General features: G+C 42.9%; 1 protein-coding gene across 1 annotated transcript; it reads right to left on the reverse strand.

Annotated features, from left to right (window-relative positions):
* Positions 1-17,231: 17,231 nt before the first annotated feature.
* Positions 17,232-18,371, reverse strand: nrarpa (NOTCH regulated ankyrin repeat protein a). Its single transcript, XM_060841706.1, has one exon. It carries the CDS (start codon positions 17,929-17,931, stop codon positions 17,590-17,592), a length of 342 nt encoding a protein of 113 aa, XP_060697689.1. The 5' UTR covers positions 17,932-18,371; the 3' UTR covers positions 17,232-17,589.
* Between the last annotated feature and the right edge of the window lie 626 nt (positions 18,372-18,997).

Below are 18,997 nucleotides of genomic sequence, written 5' to 3' on the forward strand. Positions count from 1 at the left end.
CCTTTGCTGAATTCTAAAATACTCCCATTTCAGTCATGCTACTTTTTTTTGGGCAACTTTGTAAACATACTCCTTCCATCTAATTCAAACTTTAACACTCAGTCAATTCATTTATCCCATTGGGTTTTTGTGCCTTAAAGGAATACACTGTTTTTTGTCTGAAACCATGGATTAATTATTTAAATTCTAGCTATTGGCTGGCTGCCATCATAATATTTCATGTGATTTCCAAATTTGTCACATCCACCTTGCACTTTATCTCTTCACGGCTTCTTTTGTTCAGATTTATAAACATTAGATTAGACCACATTACCATAAAAATTGATGTAAAATTCAATCACAGTTTGATCACTTTTCTGGAAAGATTCTTTTACAAGACGGTTATAAATTAGCCCTTTCACATCACATTACACTAGGTCTAAAAATTATCTGTTTCCTAATTGATTCCTCACTTTAAAAATCATCTCATATACATCCTGGATCTCTATTAATAAATTTAAATGTGTGCATACATGGTACAATTTCAAAATTTTCATGAGACAAAACTTGGAAGAATAGTTGCTTTTTGTCAAATGTATATGATTTGTCTGTGAATATAGGAGGTATGGTTAGTAAGTTTGCAGATGACACCAAAATAGGTGGTGTAGTGAGTACAGCAGGATGTGATCAGATGGGCCAAGGGGCTGAGGAATGGAGGATGGAGTTTAATTTAGATAAATGTTGCATTTTGATAAGGCAAGTCAGGGCAGGATTTATACAGTTAACAGTAGGGCCCTGGGGAGTGTGGAAGAACAAAGAGACCTAGGGGTTCAGGTGCAAAGTTCCTTGAGAGTCATAGGTAGACTGGACAGTGAAGGTGTTGTTCAGCACACGTGCCATCATTGGTCAGAACACTGACTATAGGAGTTAGGATGTCATTTGGTGAGACCATTTTTCAGAACATTGCATACAATTCTGGTAAGGATGTTGTGAAACTTGCAAGGGTGCAGAAAAGGTTTACAAGGATGTTGTTGGGACTGGAGGGCTTGATTGATAGGGAGAGGGTGAAAAGGCTGCAGCTATTTTCCCTAGAACATTGATTTTATAAACCTTTAGCCTCCAATTTAGACTTATTTATTGCTACATGTATTACAAAAACAGTAAAAAATGTTGTTTAGTGTCACCACTCTTTGGCACCTTCTTAAAACACAATAAAACAAAACAATATAAAGCCAGAAAATACAACAATGCAAACACAACAACTTTACATTTTCTTCTTGTTTCAGGTTCTTGGGTCTTCGGATTGGGCACTGGATCTCAAACGATCATCGCCTCTGCCAGCACTCCACTGTCCCAGCTGAACCATGGGCCTGACTGAGCTCCTCCACTCTGATACCAAGACTGCCGTACCCAAGCCAGAGTCAGCAATGGGCCTCAGGCTAACCTTTGCCTCCATGCCGCGGTCACCAGCCCAAAGTAGTTGGCCAGCTCCAAGTCCTTGCCATTCATCTGCGACACCACCACTCCTTCCAGCACTTGGTGGGCCCACCATGTGTTCTGCACCAGGCCCACCAATACGCCACCACTGGAGTTGCTATCACAAGTCTGGCATTACAACCAAGCTCATCAAAAGAAAGGAAAAAGGCATAAAAGTAAGAGAAAAAGGTTCAGAAAAGATAAAAAGTAAAAGCAGACAGAAGAAAGCAGACGATGAGCCCAAACATACCTTCCCAGCTGCCATCTTCAATATTATAACATCATGAGGGGCGTGAATACAGTAAATTGCCACAGCCTTTTTCCTAGAGTGAGGGCACTACAAAACTTGAGGGATAGGTCTACACAGAGGGGAAAGGACATGAGGGTGGTCGTGTATGGAGCAAGCTGACAAAGGAAGTAGTGGAGACAGGGACAATTACAACATTTAAAAGGCAGCTGGATGGGTAAATGAATAGGAAGGGTTTAGAAGGATCTAGTCCAAAAGCTGGCAAATGGGACTCAGTCAAATCGGATGGCTAGCTACCATGGACAAGTTAGACCAAAGGGTCGGTTTCTATGCTGTAACGCTGTGGTAGCTAAGGATCTGGAACTGTCATGAACTGCTGCTTATGTACTACAACCACAGGAACTTGTGTGGGGGGGCTCAAGCTGAGCGCTTTAAATACACGCTTGCCTCAATAACTTAATGTAGACAGTACTTTATCCCATTAGGTAACATGCCATAATACAGTGATGACCAGCATTTTACCAATTTTAATTTTCTTCAGCTGCAGTCAATGCTGCAGAAGGTGTTGGCATATTGATTACAGTGCATCGACCCTGTGAGCGACTGTTAACACAGCTCAGGGGGAACGTTGGTGATGACATCTTGAGCAAGTCCCTTAAAAAGGTATATTGGACACTTAAACTAGGTAAGAAAAAAATGACTAAAAGAAATAACTGTTTCTACATGGTTTTCCTGTTAAAGAAATAAAATAAAAATTAAACTAATTCAGCTAGAAAGAATCAACTATTGTTTACTGGAGAAATTAAAGATAATGTTAAATTCAAAGCAGAAGCTTATAAAACTGGGAAAAATAGTAAATCAGCCTGAGAGTGAACAGCTTTAGAAACCAGCAAGATATGATGATAATGATATCAAGGGGAAAAATAAATGTGTGTAAGCGAAACATAAATCTAATGTTAGAAATTTAGCCATTATGCTTTTGTTGTACTGGTAAAAGTAATTGTTAGCCTTGTAATTTTCTCCTGGTATTTACATACCAGAAATAAAGGATAGTTAGTTAAGAGTGAGAAAAGGAAATTTTTCAATAACAAAAGTAGCATACTGGACAAAATCTAACTTTCTTCGCTGTCCACTACACCTCCAATTTTGGTGCTATCTACAAACTTACCAACTGTACCTCTTACATTTATATCCAAATAGTTAATAAAAAATGACAAAAAACAGTGGACCCAGCACTGATCCTTGAGGTGCACCACTGGTCACAGGCCTCCAGTTGGAAAAGCAATCCTCTACCTTCAAGCCTGTTCTGTATTCAAATGCTCTTAGATAAGTCTGGTCATAACTAGATTATCCACCTTCATACATTTCATTACATCCAACACCACCTCTATTGTGATATGGCCTGTCCTTAATGTATTTATAAAATCCCTATTTGCCAAAGCTATCTCATGTCCCCTTTTTGCTCTCCCGATTTCCCTCTTAAGTATACTCATACTGCCTTTATAATCTAAGGATTCAGATGATCTCTGCTGTCTATGCCAGAGATATGCTTCCTTCTTGTGATGTTTGAACTTGCGTACCAACACAGCCTTGCGACATCTTTCCCTACAACTGCAGAAGGTATAACACTTGCCTGTTTACTTCCTCCCTCCTTAGTATCCAAGGGCCCAAATACACTTTCCAGCTGAAGCAGTGGTTTACCTGCTACCTCCTCGACATTTGGAGAAATGAAGTATAGACTGAATGACTGCTTCACAGAACACCTGATGATTTCTGTCCACCAAAAAGACCCCAAGTCACCATGTTGTTCCCTGGCCAACATCTCTACCCTAGGCTTGCTGCAGTGCTCCATTAAAGCTCAGCACAAGCTGGAAGAACAGCACCTTGTTGCTAGCTGGGAATTTGTGTTGCAGACGTTTCGTCCCCTGTCTAGGTGACATCCTCAGTGCTTGGGAGCCTCCTGTGAAGCGCTTCTGTGTTGTTTCCTCCGGCATTTATAGTGATTTGTATCTGCCGCCTCCAGTCGTCAGTTCCAGCTGTCCGCTGCAGTAGCCAGTATATTGGGTCCAGGTTGATGTACTTATTGATTGAACCTGTGGATGAATGCCACGCCTCCAGGAATTCCCTGGCTGTTCTTTGTTTTGCTTGTCCTATAATAGTGTTGTCCCAGTCAAATTCATGTTGCTTGTCATCTGCGTGTGTGGCTTCTAAGGATAGCTGGTCGTGTTGTTTCATGGCTAGTTGGTGTTCATGGATGCAGATCGTTAGCGGTCTTCCTGTTTGTCCTATGTAGTGTTTTGTGCAGTCCTTGCATGGGATTTTGTACATTACATTGGTTTTGCACATGTAGGGTCCTTCGTCCTGGTGAGTTGTTGTCCGAGAGTGGCTGTTGGTTTGTGTGCTGTTATGAGTCCCAGTAGTCTGGCTGTCATTTCCTGGTTAGGCACTGCCTTCTGGACTTAAATTTCAAATTCAACAATTTTAGGGCTTTGAATTCATGTCCCATGTCCTAACCCCAACCCCCTCACATATCAGGCCTTATTAAAATATAGAATATTACAGCACAGAACAGCCCTTTGGTCCTGAATTGCACCAACCTGTGAATCCAATCTGAAGCCCATCTGACTATGCTATTCCATTTTCATTCATATGTTGATCCAACGATCATTTAAATGCCTTAAAGTTGGCAAGTCTACTCCTGTTGCAGGCAGGTCAGTGTCACATGGTCTGCTATTATTCACTACCCATTGTTAGCCACTAATAATCCCATTCATTCACCTCAGCTGACCATTATCCACTCCTAACTGTTCTTCACTCTGCTTGGGCTCTATCCCCATCTATGATTTACTCCTTACCTCCTCCCCCTACACTAACTTCTACATAAATAACAATTTTTTCCCAGCTCCCAACAGTTTTGAAGAAAGGTCATTGGACTGTACTGCACTGTATTTTTCTATGTTCTATGACTTGAAACATTAACTTCCTACCTAACTCCTGGAACTTTCTTTGCAGGCTCTTTGTCATTACTATCAATAGAAACTACAACTTTTGGTTGCCCACACTCTCCCTTCAGAATATCCTGTGCTGCTCAAAGATATCTTTGGACCTGGCACCAGAGAGGCAACAACCATCCTGGAGTCTTGCTTGTGGCCACAGAATACTTGTGCCCCTGATTACAGTTCCCTAATATAACCACTCCATCTACACTTCAACCGTTTCTGATGTACAACAATGCCAGTCGTGGTGACACTGATCTGGGGGCTGCCGCTTTCCCAGAGAGGCCATACCCCATGTGTCCACAGCATACTTGTTTGAAAAGGGAATGGCTATAGGGGCCTCCTGCACTGTCTGTCCACAGTTACCTAACTCTATTTAGCCCTTACTGGAGATGTGACTAGCTTTCTAAAATGTGTTAGCCATAACTTAGACTTAGACTTATGAATGCTCCACAGCGAGTCCATCCACAGCTCCAGGTACTCCATACAGCAAATCAGGAACTTCAGGTAAACATACTTCCCACATTTATAATTGTCACCATGGACTAGAGGGATAAATGGTGAATATGCAATAGCTCATCTTTCAGGAATGTGTGCATAAATTACATTGAATGCAGAAACAAAAGAATTGGCTCAATCATGCCTTGCAAAGGACTGCAATAAGCTTCTAAAATATGTCCTTGATTTCTCATGTTTAACAGGAGCATTCCACAGGGCAGAATTCTTCTGCCTTATGACTAAATAACCTTATTAACCAGGAACCAATTTTAAAATGTTACCCACCAGTTACCAAACTCAGGTTTGGTGATCAAATTCCTGTTGTCTATTCTGAGCAGACTACAACTAAACAAAGTACTTTATCTCTTTCTCTCCAGACACCACTCCCTCAGTCTGCAAACCTGGTTCCTGACCAGCCAAGAGCAGGTCACTTTGGAGTTATGACTTCACCTCTAGTCTGCTGCTATTCACCCCCAGGTTCACTGTCCTTCAATCCATTGCTGCTTGGACTGACTCAGACATGGTGGTTTCTTAGACCAATGTGTTGAGGAACTGACCAAAGACAGAATATTCTACATAGGTACCGTGGAGTGAGAAAGGCTTAATTAACAATCTTGAATGGGGTGCCTTGGAGAAGAGTCACCATGCCAGAATTCTTCATTGAATCCAAAACTCGAATCCTGAACCTAAGTAAAAGGAACTGAGTGTATGAAGCACAAATTAACACTGATTGATTGGGGAACCTTACGTGAGGGATTGATGGTGGATAGGCAATGGCTTATCTTTGAGGAATGTGTGCATGAATTACATCAGACATAAAAAGAAAAAGATCGATAGCTTAACCATGGCTTGCAAAAGACTGCAATAAAAGTTTCTATATATGTGGAAAAAAGATATTAATACAAATGTAGGTATCTTACAGTCAAGAAACTTGGGAAATTAGAATGTGGAGTAAAAAAATGGTAGAAGAACTGAACACATTTTACAAATTATGACAAAAATAACCTCTCAAATGTTAGGGAACCAAGATGTAGTGAGCAGGTATGGAATTGAAGGTAATCCATATAAGAAAGAAAATTATGCTGGGGTTAAAGGTTGATACATCATCTGCGCCTGATGATCTGCATCCCAGAATACACAAGATTGTGTATTTTGAAAATCTTGGATTGCATTGGTGGTCATCTTCCAAAATTCTGTAGGCTCTGGAGCTGTTCATTTGGATTGAAGGGTGACAAATGTAACCCCACTATTTAAAAGGGAGGGAGAGAAAGTAAAACAATTACAAATTAGTTAGTCTAATATCTTAACACTTGTCCCCAAATCTGTCAAGATGGTAAGGCAGCATTCAGGACACTACTTTTTATCAACTGAAGCATAGATAAAGGGAGGGTATGTTAGAGCTGGCCAGAACTTTGGTTAGGCCATCTCTGAAATTCTGGACAGATGTTACTGCACTGAAGGTGAAGCAGAGGAGATTCACCAAGATGTTGCCCCAGATGGAGATTGAGGGGCATGGCCAGGGTATATAGAAAACAGCTGGTTTCCTTAATTAAAAGGTCAAAAGTCAATATTTGAGGTATAAATTTTAAAGGTGAAGACAGGAAATTTAGAGACACAACTGGAGGGCTGTCTTGTTCATCTGGAATGTGGTCAGGATCTGTATGGGAGGACAGATGAGGCAGGTAACTTCACAACCATTGGAGTATTTGGGTGAAGACTTGAATTGTCAGAATATTCACTAGTGCTAGAAAGTGGGATTAGAGTAAACTTATTGTATTTTTGGCAGTACAGATTCAACTGGCCAAGGGCCTCTTCTTTTAAACTGTATCATTCTGTGATCAGTGGTGGGGAAAGTACTGGATTCTATTATAAAATAAGGATAACCTAACATTTGGAAAGCATGGGTTTATGAAAAACAATTCAATTTAAGTCTTTTTGAGGGGTGATGCATATATGAAATGAGCTACCAGAGAAAGTAATAGAGGTAAGTACAATTACAACATTTGAAAAACATGATATGAGAGAAAAAGTTTAGAAAGATATGGGCCAAATCCAGGCAAATGGGATTAGTTCAGTTGAAGAAACCTGGTTGGCATGATGAGTTGGGCGGCTGGGTCTTGTTCCATGCTGTGACGTTCTGAAAATAACTAATAGAACAGAGACGGTAGAACCAGTGGATCTGCTGTATTTGGATTTTCAGAAGGCTTTGATAGTGTTCTACAATACTGGCTTGTTGGCAAAGGCATGGGATTAAGTAATATTGGTGCAGATTGACAGGAAACAGAATTGGTCAACAGGAAACATCGAAGATAGGAGCAGGAGGAAGCCATTTGAGTCTGCTCCACTATTCATCATGATCATTGCTGATTGTTCAATGTAATAGCCTAATCCTGCTTTCTCATAACCTTTGAATCCATTTACTCCAAGTGCTATAGCTAGCTGCGTCTTGACTACATGTGGTATCAACTACTTCCTGTGGTAATGAATTCCATAGGCTCGCCACTCTGTAAAGAAATGTCTCGTCTGTGGCCTAAATGGTCTAACTTGGTTCTAGATACACCCACCTTTGAGAACATCCTTCCCGAAATCTACCCTATCTAGTCCTGTTACAATTTTAAAAAGTCTCCATGCTATTCCTTCCTCATTTGTCTGAGCTCTAGTGAAAACAATCCTAACCTAGTCAGTCCCATCATCCCTGGAATCAGCTTGGTAAATGTTCACTGGTCTTGCTCTCAAGGGAGTGCAATGTCCCTCCAGAAAAGGAAAGCAAAACTGCACACAATATTCTCGGTGTGGCCTCATCAAGGCCCTCTATGACTGAAACACATCCCTGCTCTTATATTTGAAACCTCTTGCAATGAAGGCCAACATACCATTTGTCTTCTTTACCACCTGCATGCTTACAGTGTGGGAATAAATCAGTCTTTTTCTGATTGGCAGCCAATGACTAGTGTAAAACTACAAGGATCAGTGCTTGGGCTCCAGCTGTTCATGGTGCATTAAATGCAACAGTTCCAAGTTTACTGATGACACAAACCAGGAGGAATTGAGAATTGAGGTAAGGAGGCCTCAAGATGACGGAGACAAACTGAGTAACAGACGTAGCAGATGCAGTACAATGCAGCTAAATATGAAGTTATACACTACAGTGAAAAACAAAAAAAGGAACATTATTTGAATGGTAATAAATTGGGAAGTGTAGGTATACAAAGGGATCTGGGTGTACTTGTATACCAGTCAATGAAAGTAGACAGACAGATATAGAAAACAATTAGAATGGCCTTCATAGCAGGAGAAAGTAAGTTCAACGGTAGGAATGTCTTAATACAGTTACATCAGGCCTATGGGAGATCACAGCTGGAGTATTGCATGCAGTTTTGGTTTCCCTTAGTAAGAAACAAAATAGTTGCACAGAGGGTGTATAATGGAGATTCAATAGGCAGAAACTTGGATGGCAGGTTTGACTGGGCCCATATTCACTAGAGTTTAGAAGGATATGGGGAGATCTGATAGAATATTATACATTTCAGATAGGAATGGACAGATTAGATGCAGAAGATATTTTCCTTGGTTGGGAGTTTAGGTCCAGGGGACAATTTCAGGATAAGGGAGACCATTTAGGACTGAGATGAGGAAAAATGTCTTCACTCAAAAAAAAAAAGTGAACCTGTGGCATTCTCTACCACAGAAGCCTGTGGAGGGCAAGCCATTGACTATATTCAAGAAAGAAATAGATTTGCTTCTAGACTTGAGACATCAAGGTGTACAGGGAGGAAGTACAAACATATTGGATGTTGGAGCAGACCTGAAGGATCAAATCGACTATTCCTAGTTTAAGAGTGTTGCACCATCAGAGAAGCAATACAGAAGGGATACTGACATATTGGACAATACTGAGTGACTGCTGTATTGTCAGAGATTCAGTACCTGCATCTTTACATCTATGTACTTGTGCCCATCTCAGCGGGTGCCTGTACCAGAGATGAACTTTTATCCAGTGTCTGCAATGTGATCTTGACTGAGGTTCTGTCCTTTATTGAAGGATCATTATAGTTCCAGCAAATGAATACATGATGGCGTTCAGTTTGTCATTTAGAGAAGTTTAACTTGAAGAATTTCATAATGTAAATATGTCTGCAAAGGTAAAACCAGTGTCTTAGGTAAGATCAAAGGTAGATTGTATTATTACTAGATGGATTTGGAGTCAGACCTCCTGGGAGGAGGAAATGATGATATTTAAAGGATGTAGATAAAGATGTCACAAACATGATCATTTGCACCTATTTGCTGCCACTGGAATAGTGGGATTACAGACAGAGAGACTGGTAAAGGAAAATGGAAAATAAAGAACAAGCTGCCTGGGAGGTCAAGGCAGGTTTGATCCCTAATCTGGGTGCATATGCAATTTTCTCTTATATAGCTGAGCAATACAGAATACAGGAAGTGAATTCAGACCAGTTACCTGATATACTGACCTTTGTCTGTACAATCACATCAGCACGAACGGTCGGTATAAATCACCATTTGCACAATTGTCCAAATCATGAATAATTTCACACTATAACGCCAAAATAATCAATAACACACTGTGCAATCCCACCTGAAGTCACTACAAAACAGAATATGACCAAAATCACAAGCAAAACAGACAGACAGACAAATTGTCAGTCAATATCTCTGCTGAGACATCACCAGGTCAGATTATGGTATTGAACTGGCCATCCAGGAAAAAGTTTAAATTCCATGATGAGCTGAAATTGTGAATTCAAATTAATTAATATAAATCAGGAATTGAAAACTAATCGAAGTACTGGTGCCACTCATCTGGTTCACTAATGTCCTTTAGAGAAGGAAATCTGCTGTCTCTATCCAGTATTGTCTACGTGGGACTCTGGATATACCCTCTCAAATAGCCGAGAAACACAGAGCAAGAGTAGGCTGAGACACCCTTCAGGCTTGTTTCGCCATTCATTTTGATCATTGCTTATCATCGAACTCAGTAGCATAATACTGCCTCCCCTCATCCCTTGGTGCCCTTTAGCTACAAGAGAAAACTTGTAAAATCTACTTCCATTTTAAAAACACAATGCTTTGGATTCAACCATTTTCTGTGGCAGTGAGTTCCACAGATTCACCACTTTCTGGGTGAAGAAGTTTCTCCTCATCTCAGCCCTAAAACGGTTTAGCTCTTAAACTATGATTCCTGATTTTGGACTCCTCCACCACGAGGAACATTCTTCTATCCTCCAGTGAATACAATCCAAACCAATTTAAGTCTGCCCTCATGCGTCAATCATACCATCCCAGGAATCAATTTGGTAAACCTTCACCACACTCCCTCTACATCGGAGGAAGGATGTTGTTGCTAAGATCAAAACTACACAATATTAAAAAAAGTGCAGTCTCACCAATTCCTGTATAAATTGCACTAAGTATTGTTGTTCCTGTACTCAAATACTCTCACTAAGGCGGCCATCATACTGTTTGCATTCTTTACTGCCTGTTGCAGCTGTTTGCTTACTGGTACACAAGGATATCCAGGCCTTGAACATTCAATTAATAAATAATAATATCTTCCTATTTTATCCACATTATACTGCTTTGCCAACATACTCAGCCTAAACAAATCACACTGCAACATCACTGCATCCTCCTCACATCCTTCCATCCAACTTTGCAGATGATACAAATTGAAATTTACATTTAGCTTCCCAGAAATTACTGCCTGCCATTCAGAAAGAGATCAATTTCAGTCTGTTTCCCACTTAACCAATTTTCTATCAATTTCAATACATTACCCTCAACTCCATGCACCTTACACATTAATCTCTTATGTAGGACTAGCTACCTACCTGGCAAAGGAGCAGTGCTCCAAAAGCTCATACTTCCAAAGAAGCCTGTTGTACTACAACCTGGTAGTGTGTGAATAAAATTCTTGATAATGGACTCGTGTATTCCCTGTTACCAACATCAGATTACAGGTCTAAAATTCCAAATTTTCTGTCAATCCATTGAAATTAGTCCAGAGTCTAAAGAATATTGGTAGAGGACCACCAATGCATCCATTATTTCTAAAGACCACTTCCTTACATACTTTGGGACGTTGATTATCAAGCCCTGGGATTTTATCAGCTTTCAAATCTAAATCACTTTCACCAATACAGATTTGTTTCAGCTGCCCCTTCTCACTAAACCAAGTGTCTCACAACAAAAAATCTCAATCTGAACAGTCAGTCACTCTCAGGATACTTCTTGCACAATATTGAGCTTGGTATTTGTATACAGTGTCTATTAGCTAAACCATTGCTGATACAATCCCTATTGGCCAATAAATATCAAATCATAAGAAATATGGGCAGGAATGTAGCCCTTGGCCCATTGAAGCTGGACTTTTCAATAAAATGTCTTACTTGCTTGTAGCCTCAACTCCACTTTGCATCGGTCACCTCACCCGCCCCTCCCCCCAACCCCTTTACTCCCTTGTCAACCAACCTGTGTCCTCTAGTTCTAAGATTCCCCACAAGAACCATCGTACCCATAGCAATACTGTCACAACGCTTCAATCTTAGGGGCATCAATAAGATCACCTTATTCTCAAACTCCAACATAGAGTCAATTTGCTCAATCTAAAAGCAAATTCCTTCGTCCCAGGAATCAGAAAAGTGAACCTTCACTCATTGCTTCCTATGCAAATGAACCATCCTTAATAAGGTTAAAACCCTAAACTTTAATATTCAGCCCACCCCATCCCTGTAATAAAGGCCAACATTCCATGTACCTTTCTAATTTCACACTGTATCTACGTTACCATTGTGATTAGGATACCCAGACCCCATTGAACAGCAAAATTCTGCGATCTTTCCCTATTTACATATTCTGCGTTCTTATTCTTCCTGCCAAAGTGGACAAGCTTGTTTTCTTACATTATACTCAATTTCTCAATATTTTGCCCAATTACATAACCAGTCCATATACTTCAACAAAAAAAACTTTGTATCTTTCTCACAGCTTGCTTTCTGACCTAACTTTGTATTATATGCAAATTGGGTTACAATTTAGTCTGTACTTTCATCCAAGTAATTAATATAGATCATAATTTTCATGCAGAGTAAATTAAATCAGCTGAAGTCTGACATCTGTAACGTTGGGAGCTTTAGAAGGAGGTTAAAATGGATCATCTGTCCTACACTGCTGGCTGAAGATGGTTCTGCACTGCTGGTTGCTTCTGCTGGACTCTTCAGTTAAAAATCAAGATCATTCACGTCTAGAGCATGTTGCTAACATTAAGTTCAGTTATTTTAGAGTTCTGAAGGTCACAGGCTCAATATATTTGTGATTTCTTTTCACAGAAGCTGCCAAGCCTGCAGAGTTTCTACAGCAATTTCAGATCTACAGCATCTATGTTGTTTTTGTTTTACCCAAGGTTAAAATATCCAGCAATTATCGCAGTATCTTTCTTATAATCTTAATACTTTGGGCTTCTGTTTTGCCCTACACTATAGGTACTATCAAAACCTAACAAAGACTCAGTAACAGAACCAGCACTGTATCAACCTTCGACACCATTGGCACAAAGCTCACTGGCATAAGCACTACTGATAGCAATCTTTATTCAAAACTATCACACAAACGTAATCAGTTTCAGCACTATCAGGGCAATCTCTGCTGGTTCAATAAACACAACTATACCACCATAAATCACAAATAACACTTGAAAAATCTCTAGCGACAATCTCCACAAGTGGATTTGCTGCATGCTAGCAATTTGAGAAGATTTGTAGCTCAGGTTGAGGATCTGGATGTAGGTTTGCTCGCTGATCTGAAAGGTTCATTTTCAGACATTTCGTCACCATACTAGGCAACAACATCAGTGAGCCTCCAGATGAAGTATTAGTGGTATGGCCTGCTTTCTATATGTTTAAGTTTCCTTGGGTTGGGTGACATAATTTCTTGTCAAGATGACATTTCTGTTTCGTTTTCTCAGGGGATGGTAAATGGGATCCAAGTCACCCTGAAACAGAAAATGACATCACCAACCCAAGGAAACCTAAGCATATAAATAGAAAGCAAGCCACACTATCAGTGCTTCATCTGGAGGCTCACTAATGATATTACCTCATATGGTGACAAAACAAACCTTCCTGCTCAGCAAGCAAACCTACATCCAGATCCTGCCCTATTTATGACACAAACATGCATTCAATCACTTCCAGCATAATGTCTAACAAACAATGCATCCAGGAATCAACTCAAACTCACCATTTTAGATTAACTATTGAGATGACAGGGTTAACTTTAACCTTATAACAAAAGATGCTATAATGAAATGCCATATGTTTGACAGAGTCAGGATTATTCCGAAACCAGGGTGTTGTTTAACTAAAACCAACGAGAGGCAAGTTGAAGGAGGTAGGTAAGTTAGATTAAAACTGACTACAGAGAAACGAGCAGGGGCAATGGAGCAAATGAATTGCTCTTACAAAGAACCAGCTCAGGCTCAACAGAAAGGAAGGGCTCTTTATATTTGTAGTCATTCGGATTTCACAACTTCTTCCAGCACAAAAAGCTGCCTAAATGGTACTAACTAGCAATGTCTGCTTAATCCAAAAAAATACTACTAGCTTTCCAGGACTAAACACTACTATTCCATTGGTGTTTGGACCCTGTTCTTCAGCCTGTATCTTAATGCCACCAGTGATGCACTTATTTAAAAGCTGGATATTGTACTTAAACCATGAAGTTTGACATTTATTTCTCAGGCCATTGAAAGCTTGCCAAATCACAGGCTCATCCCCATTGTGACTTAATATCCAGGAAAGGTGCCTCACTTGTTCTTTCACACTGGGTGGTGCTATCTGCACAATAATCAGCAGAGTGTCAGCTACAGCTTCCTCTCCTGAGGCAATTCATTTCAAACAATTCCACAGCTGAAGAGAGTTTATCATCTCAGACCTGTTACTTTACAGCTGTATAGTCAGAAGTGGTGCGGAAAAAAAATACTTAGACTTCTCAAGCCAGTCCATGGGTTGGATTTCAGTTTGGAAAGAACAATGTTTAAAAACAAAGGCGACAGAAATTGTAGAAGCACTTCCACAGCAACGTTGAAAACCTATAGTGAAATGCCCAATAGTTTGATCGTTTAAATAAGCCAGAGTTACATGTATTTATGCACAGTCCTGACACTGGTGCTGTATTTTATCCAATGCAGTTGAAGCTCAGTCAGCAGACTGCTGTGAACTGACATTGCCTGTTGTCTCATAGATTTGAATGTGAAAACAAGGACCCTGCTTTGTTAAGTTTTTTTTCTGGCTGAAAGCCTGTTCATCGTGCCACGCTTCTAGCCTCAGAGGAGTTGGATGTGGTATTGCCGGCCCCTCATTAGCATAGCAGCTGTCGCCCAGCCCAAAGACGAGAAAGGAAAGGAGGGTAGCAGCCCAGGCAGGACATTCTGATCAGGATCAGCTGACAATGGTAGTTACGGCAGGAGTCAGGCAATCAACTAGAGAATGCCAGACACCCAGGGAGATGCAACTGAACAGAGGCACCCTACTCCCTGGGATGGAGAGAGAGAGAGAGAGATGTGAAGGTTGTCATCATGGGATAGGATGAGTAGAAACAAGATATTTTCTTAGTCAACTTTTAAAAGATATATTCAAAACTCAAGATGAAACATTAATCCAGGTCTCCTTGCTCAAATATAGGGACACTGCCACTGTGCCTCAAGAGCCCAACAGAATAATGGGGGTCAAATTTTAGTCAGCTGACAAGACAACAGCCCAAAGCTGAGCCTTTCACTTTAAAAATCAGACAATAACTAACAATTAAAAGAGATACACAGACTTACTATAATGTGCAAGTGAGGTGCAGATATTTAAAATATGCTATTTAAAAAAAATGACCACCCAGTGAATTCAGGGCTGCAAGCTGTATCTATCCAGGCAATTCACATCACTTTCAAACAAAAGTTCTATTTTTAAATTGGGTCTCATTAGACCAAGACCACAGGAACAGTTTTCAACTTTTCAAGTAGAGAGTAACATGACCTTCAGACAGATCCATAAACGCTTCATTTCAGTTTGACAGCTTCATCAGCTCTCTCTCTCAAAGATCAGGGTTATCAAGAAGCAGCAGCATGGTTTTTGCAGCAACTGGTCATTAAGAGAGAGAATGGAGATTGACTTGATATTGGAACAAGGACAGTGAAATGACTAAGCCAATATACCACATGTAGGTGACAATATTACAATGTGCACAGGTCCAATGTGCAATCAGGATCGCAGAGTGCAGACAAAATGGCAGTTCTAGTTTAATAGGGAAGGAAAAGGTTCAGCACTTAAGGATGGAACAGTCTTGTTGAATATATTGGCTTTAAGGGCAGCACAGTGGCTCAGTGGTTAGCACTGCTGCCTCACAGCACCAGGGACCCAGATTCAATTCCAGCCTTGGGCAACTGTGTGTGGAGTCTGCACATTCACCCTGTGTCTGCATGGGTTTCCTCCCACAGTCCACAAAGATGTGCAGGATAGGTGAATTGGCCATGCTAAATTGCCCATCATGTTAGGTGCATTAGTCAGGGATAAATGTAGGGTCGGGGAATGGGTTACTCTTTGGAGGGTCGGTCAAAGGACTCGTTTCCATACTGTAAGGAATCTAATCTAAAGAGGTAAAAATGGTAGAATGCTAACATCATTTGGAATAGCACTAGAGGCCCAGGCCAACACGATGATAGGGCTTCAAATCCAACCATGGCAACTGGTGGTATTTAAATGTAATATTCAAATTACACTTAAATATGAATGTAAAGGCAGTTTTGTTAACAGTGACCATGAAAATATTATTGGTTGCCATAAAAAAAGCCACCGAGTTCACTAATGTCTTTCAGAGAAGGAAATCTGAGGTGCTCACAAGACATAGCCTACTTGAGATATGACTCCAAAGTGCCTAACTCACTACTGAATCAGCCTTAAAAGCCACAAATTTAAAAGGGGTTAGGGATGGGCAACAAAATCTGGTCTTGTCTGTCTATGAAAGAAAAAAAGACAAGTCCTCAAACAAAATTCAGGTTATTAACACTACAAATGGAGGATAATTTGTACATGTACACAAGCAGAGGAGACAATTGACAGTATAGGCTGCAGAAAAGGACAGTGACAGTGACAGTAGAAAGAAAAGGCAGTGTACACGAGCATTGATTACAGATACCACTATTGGCAGATAGCATAGGCAGGGTTAGCAGCAGAAGAGAAACTATAGGTCATGCTACAGAGGATAGGCAGTTCAGAGACAGGAAGCAAGGACAAACAGTGGAAGATAGGGTTCAACCAAAATGGCAGAATAGACACGACAGATAGCGTACACTCGGAAAAGATCAAAAAGCCAGTATTGTTGGGGGGGCTGAGTAATATAGGGAAAAAAAGAGCAGCAGATGGTGTTGTGGTAAGCAATGCAGACAGGGGAGTTGGGTTACCACACATGACACGGACATTACAGCCACCAGCGAGCTCCCTTCCCTAGTCAGCGCCGGAAGAAAGAGCAGGTAGCTTGTGGGACAGAATGAATGAATGAATGTGTGCAGCAGTGTTAGCGCAAGTAGAAATAGAGACGATAATGTACATACAGGCACGACATTAAAAGGTAGAAGGGCAGTGCAAGGAACCCTGTGTGGAGGGTGCAGAAAGGCAGTTGGAACACCACAGGTAGAGAGCGCGATAACATTGGCCAAGGGAGCTGCAGTTTGGCCGAGCAGCAGAATGTTATCAGCAGTATGAGGTGAGAGGCTCATACAGGGGCTTTTACATTGATAGAGAGGCATGATATCCGAGCACTAATGGCAAACTGTTGGTGCGTGGGTCCCTTTGAACCAGAACCCCAATACCTACCTACCCACCGAGTGCTGGGGTGTACCCCATCCCTGACAGACTCCTGGGGCTGGTCTGGAGTGTTACCACCCTCCACCCCTCCCCCTCAGACCCAAGCCCCACGGTCGGGTTTTAAGAGGGGAAGGGGAGAGAATATCCCGGACCGGACACGGTCTGTCTCTTTCACAGATTTATTGTTACATTATTGACATCGACATGAGAACAGCCCGAGAGTCCGCGAGAGTCCATCCAGGGCCGGAGGGTGGGTGCGGTTCCCTCAGCCCGAGCTAAGTGAGTGGAGGGAGGGAGCGAGCGAGCAAGCGAGGGCCCTACAGCCGGGGCCTATCCCTCTGTCCCCCAAGCCCGGCTCCAGTCCCGGCCTCAGTCCGTGTTAACGCTGCCATCCCAGTGAGGTAGATGCGGCGGGGCGACCCCGTGGCTTGCCTGTGTGTATGGAGGGGGTTGGGGTTGGGGGGGGGGGGGCTGGGGGAGAAAGTGTCCCCCGCTCACCGGGATCCTCTCCCCGGCCCCGGCCTCACCGAGCGCCGCTCGCCCCGTACTTGGCCTTGGTGATGAGGTAGAGGACGATGTCCTGGTGCCCGCCGAACGCGGCGATGTGCAGGGCGCTCCAGCCGTCGCGGTTCGCCAGGCGGATGTCGGCGCCGAACTTGACGAGCAGCTTGACGAGCTCCAGGTTGCCCGCGATCACCGACTGGTGCAGCGCCGTCTGCCCCTCGGGCCCGAACGAGTTCACATTGAAAGGGCAGTCCGCCATGTTCTGCAGCAGCGACTGCAGCTCCCGGGTGTTGCCGCGCCTCACCGCCTCCTGGAACATCCGCTGCGGGGCGGCGGCCGGGGAGAGCTCCGCCTGGCTCATCGCTCCAGCCCGGGGGAGCGTCCCGCCGGCTCCACGGCCCCCAATGCGCCGGGGGGGGGGGCGGGATCGACTGCCGGTCCTGGGGCTCCCTCGCTCCCGGAGCGCGCTCTCTCTCTCTCTCTCTCTGGCGCCGGCTGCCTCCGGAGAGCCGCTCCCGGCGGTGTCCGCCCCCACCCTCCCCCACCCTCCCTCCTCCTCCCTCCTCACTCCGAGGCCCGGGCTCGTTCTCTGTCTCGGTGGCTCCCCGCTTCCAGTCCGAGGCCGGCGCTTTCTGTGTCCGGGGGCGGGATAGGGGGGGTTGGTGAGGTGAAGGGGGAGGGGGGGGGGCGCCTGCTCGCCCTCAGTCTCCGCTCCCTCTCCCGGGCTCGCGCTCTCTCTGTGTGCGTGTGCAGGCCCCGCTCGAGCGGGTGGCCGGGCGCGCTCGCGCTCTCCCTCCGAGTTCAAACCCTACTTTCCGTTACCAGGCTCTGGCCGCCCCCTGCCGCCGTTGGAGCTTTTGACGGGCGCGCGGGAGATTACCATGACAATGGAACGCTGGGTGCCTCGGGATTCCACAGTGCAGGCGAATCACACCCCGCCGCCCATCCCCCCCGCCTCGCCGCTGCACTCTGATTGGCCGAGGACCCACGTGGTGCATGTACGGTCCTTGTTTTGCAATGACAGGTGGGCGGTGCCTGAGTTAATTCATTAAAATTCTGGAGCGTGGGAACCAAGAGAGCAGATCTTCCCAGAGAGAAATACACACAGATACTCAGATCAAAACACAGATATTCAGATAGTTATTCAGATAAAAACGGATATTCGAATAAAAATAGAAATATTCAGATATAGGTATATTCACAAAGGTTCTAATCCAATGATAATCGGACACACATAGAGAAAGTTGTCACACAATTCAGATAGTGACTGGCAGCTAGACACACAATTCAGATCGACACATGGAAATACATAAATATTCAGATTAAAAAGAAATAGGAGGAGACCATTCAGCCCCTTGAACTTGCTCTATCATTCTGTATAGGAGAAAGTGAGGACTGCAGATGCTGGGGATCAGAGCTGAAAATGT

This window comes from Hemiscyllium ocellatum, chromosome 21 (genome assembly GCF_020745735.1).
Source record: "Hemiscyllium ocellatum isolate sHemOce1 chromosome 21, sHemOce1.pat.X.cur, whole genome shotgun sequence".
Taxonomy (NCBI): Eukaryota; Metazoa; Chordata; class Chondrichthyes; order Orectolobiformes; family Hemiscylliidae; genus Hemiscyllium; species Hemiscyllium ocellatum.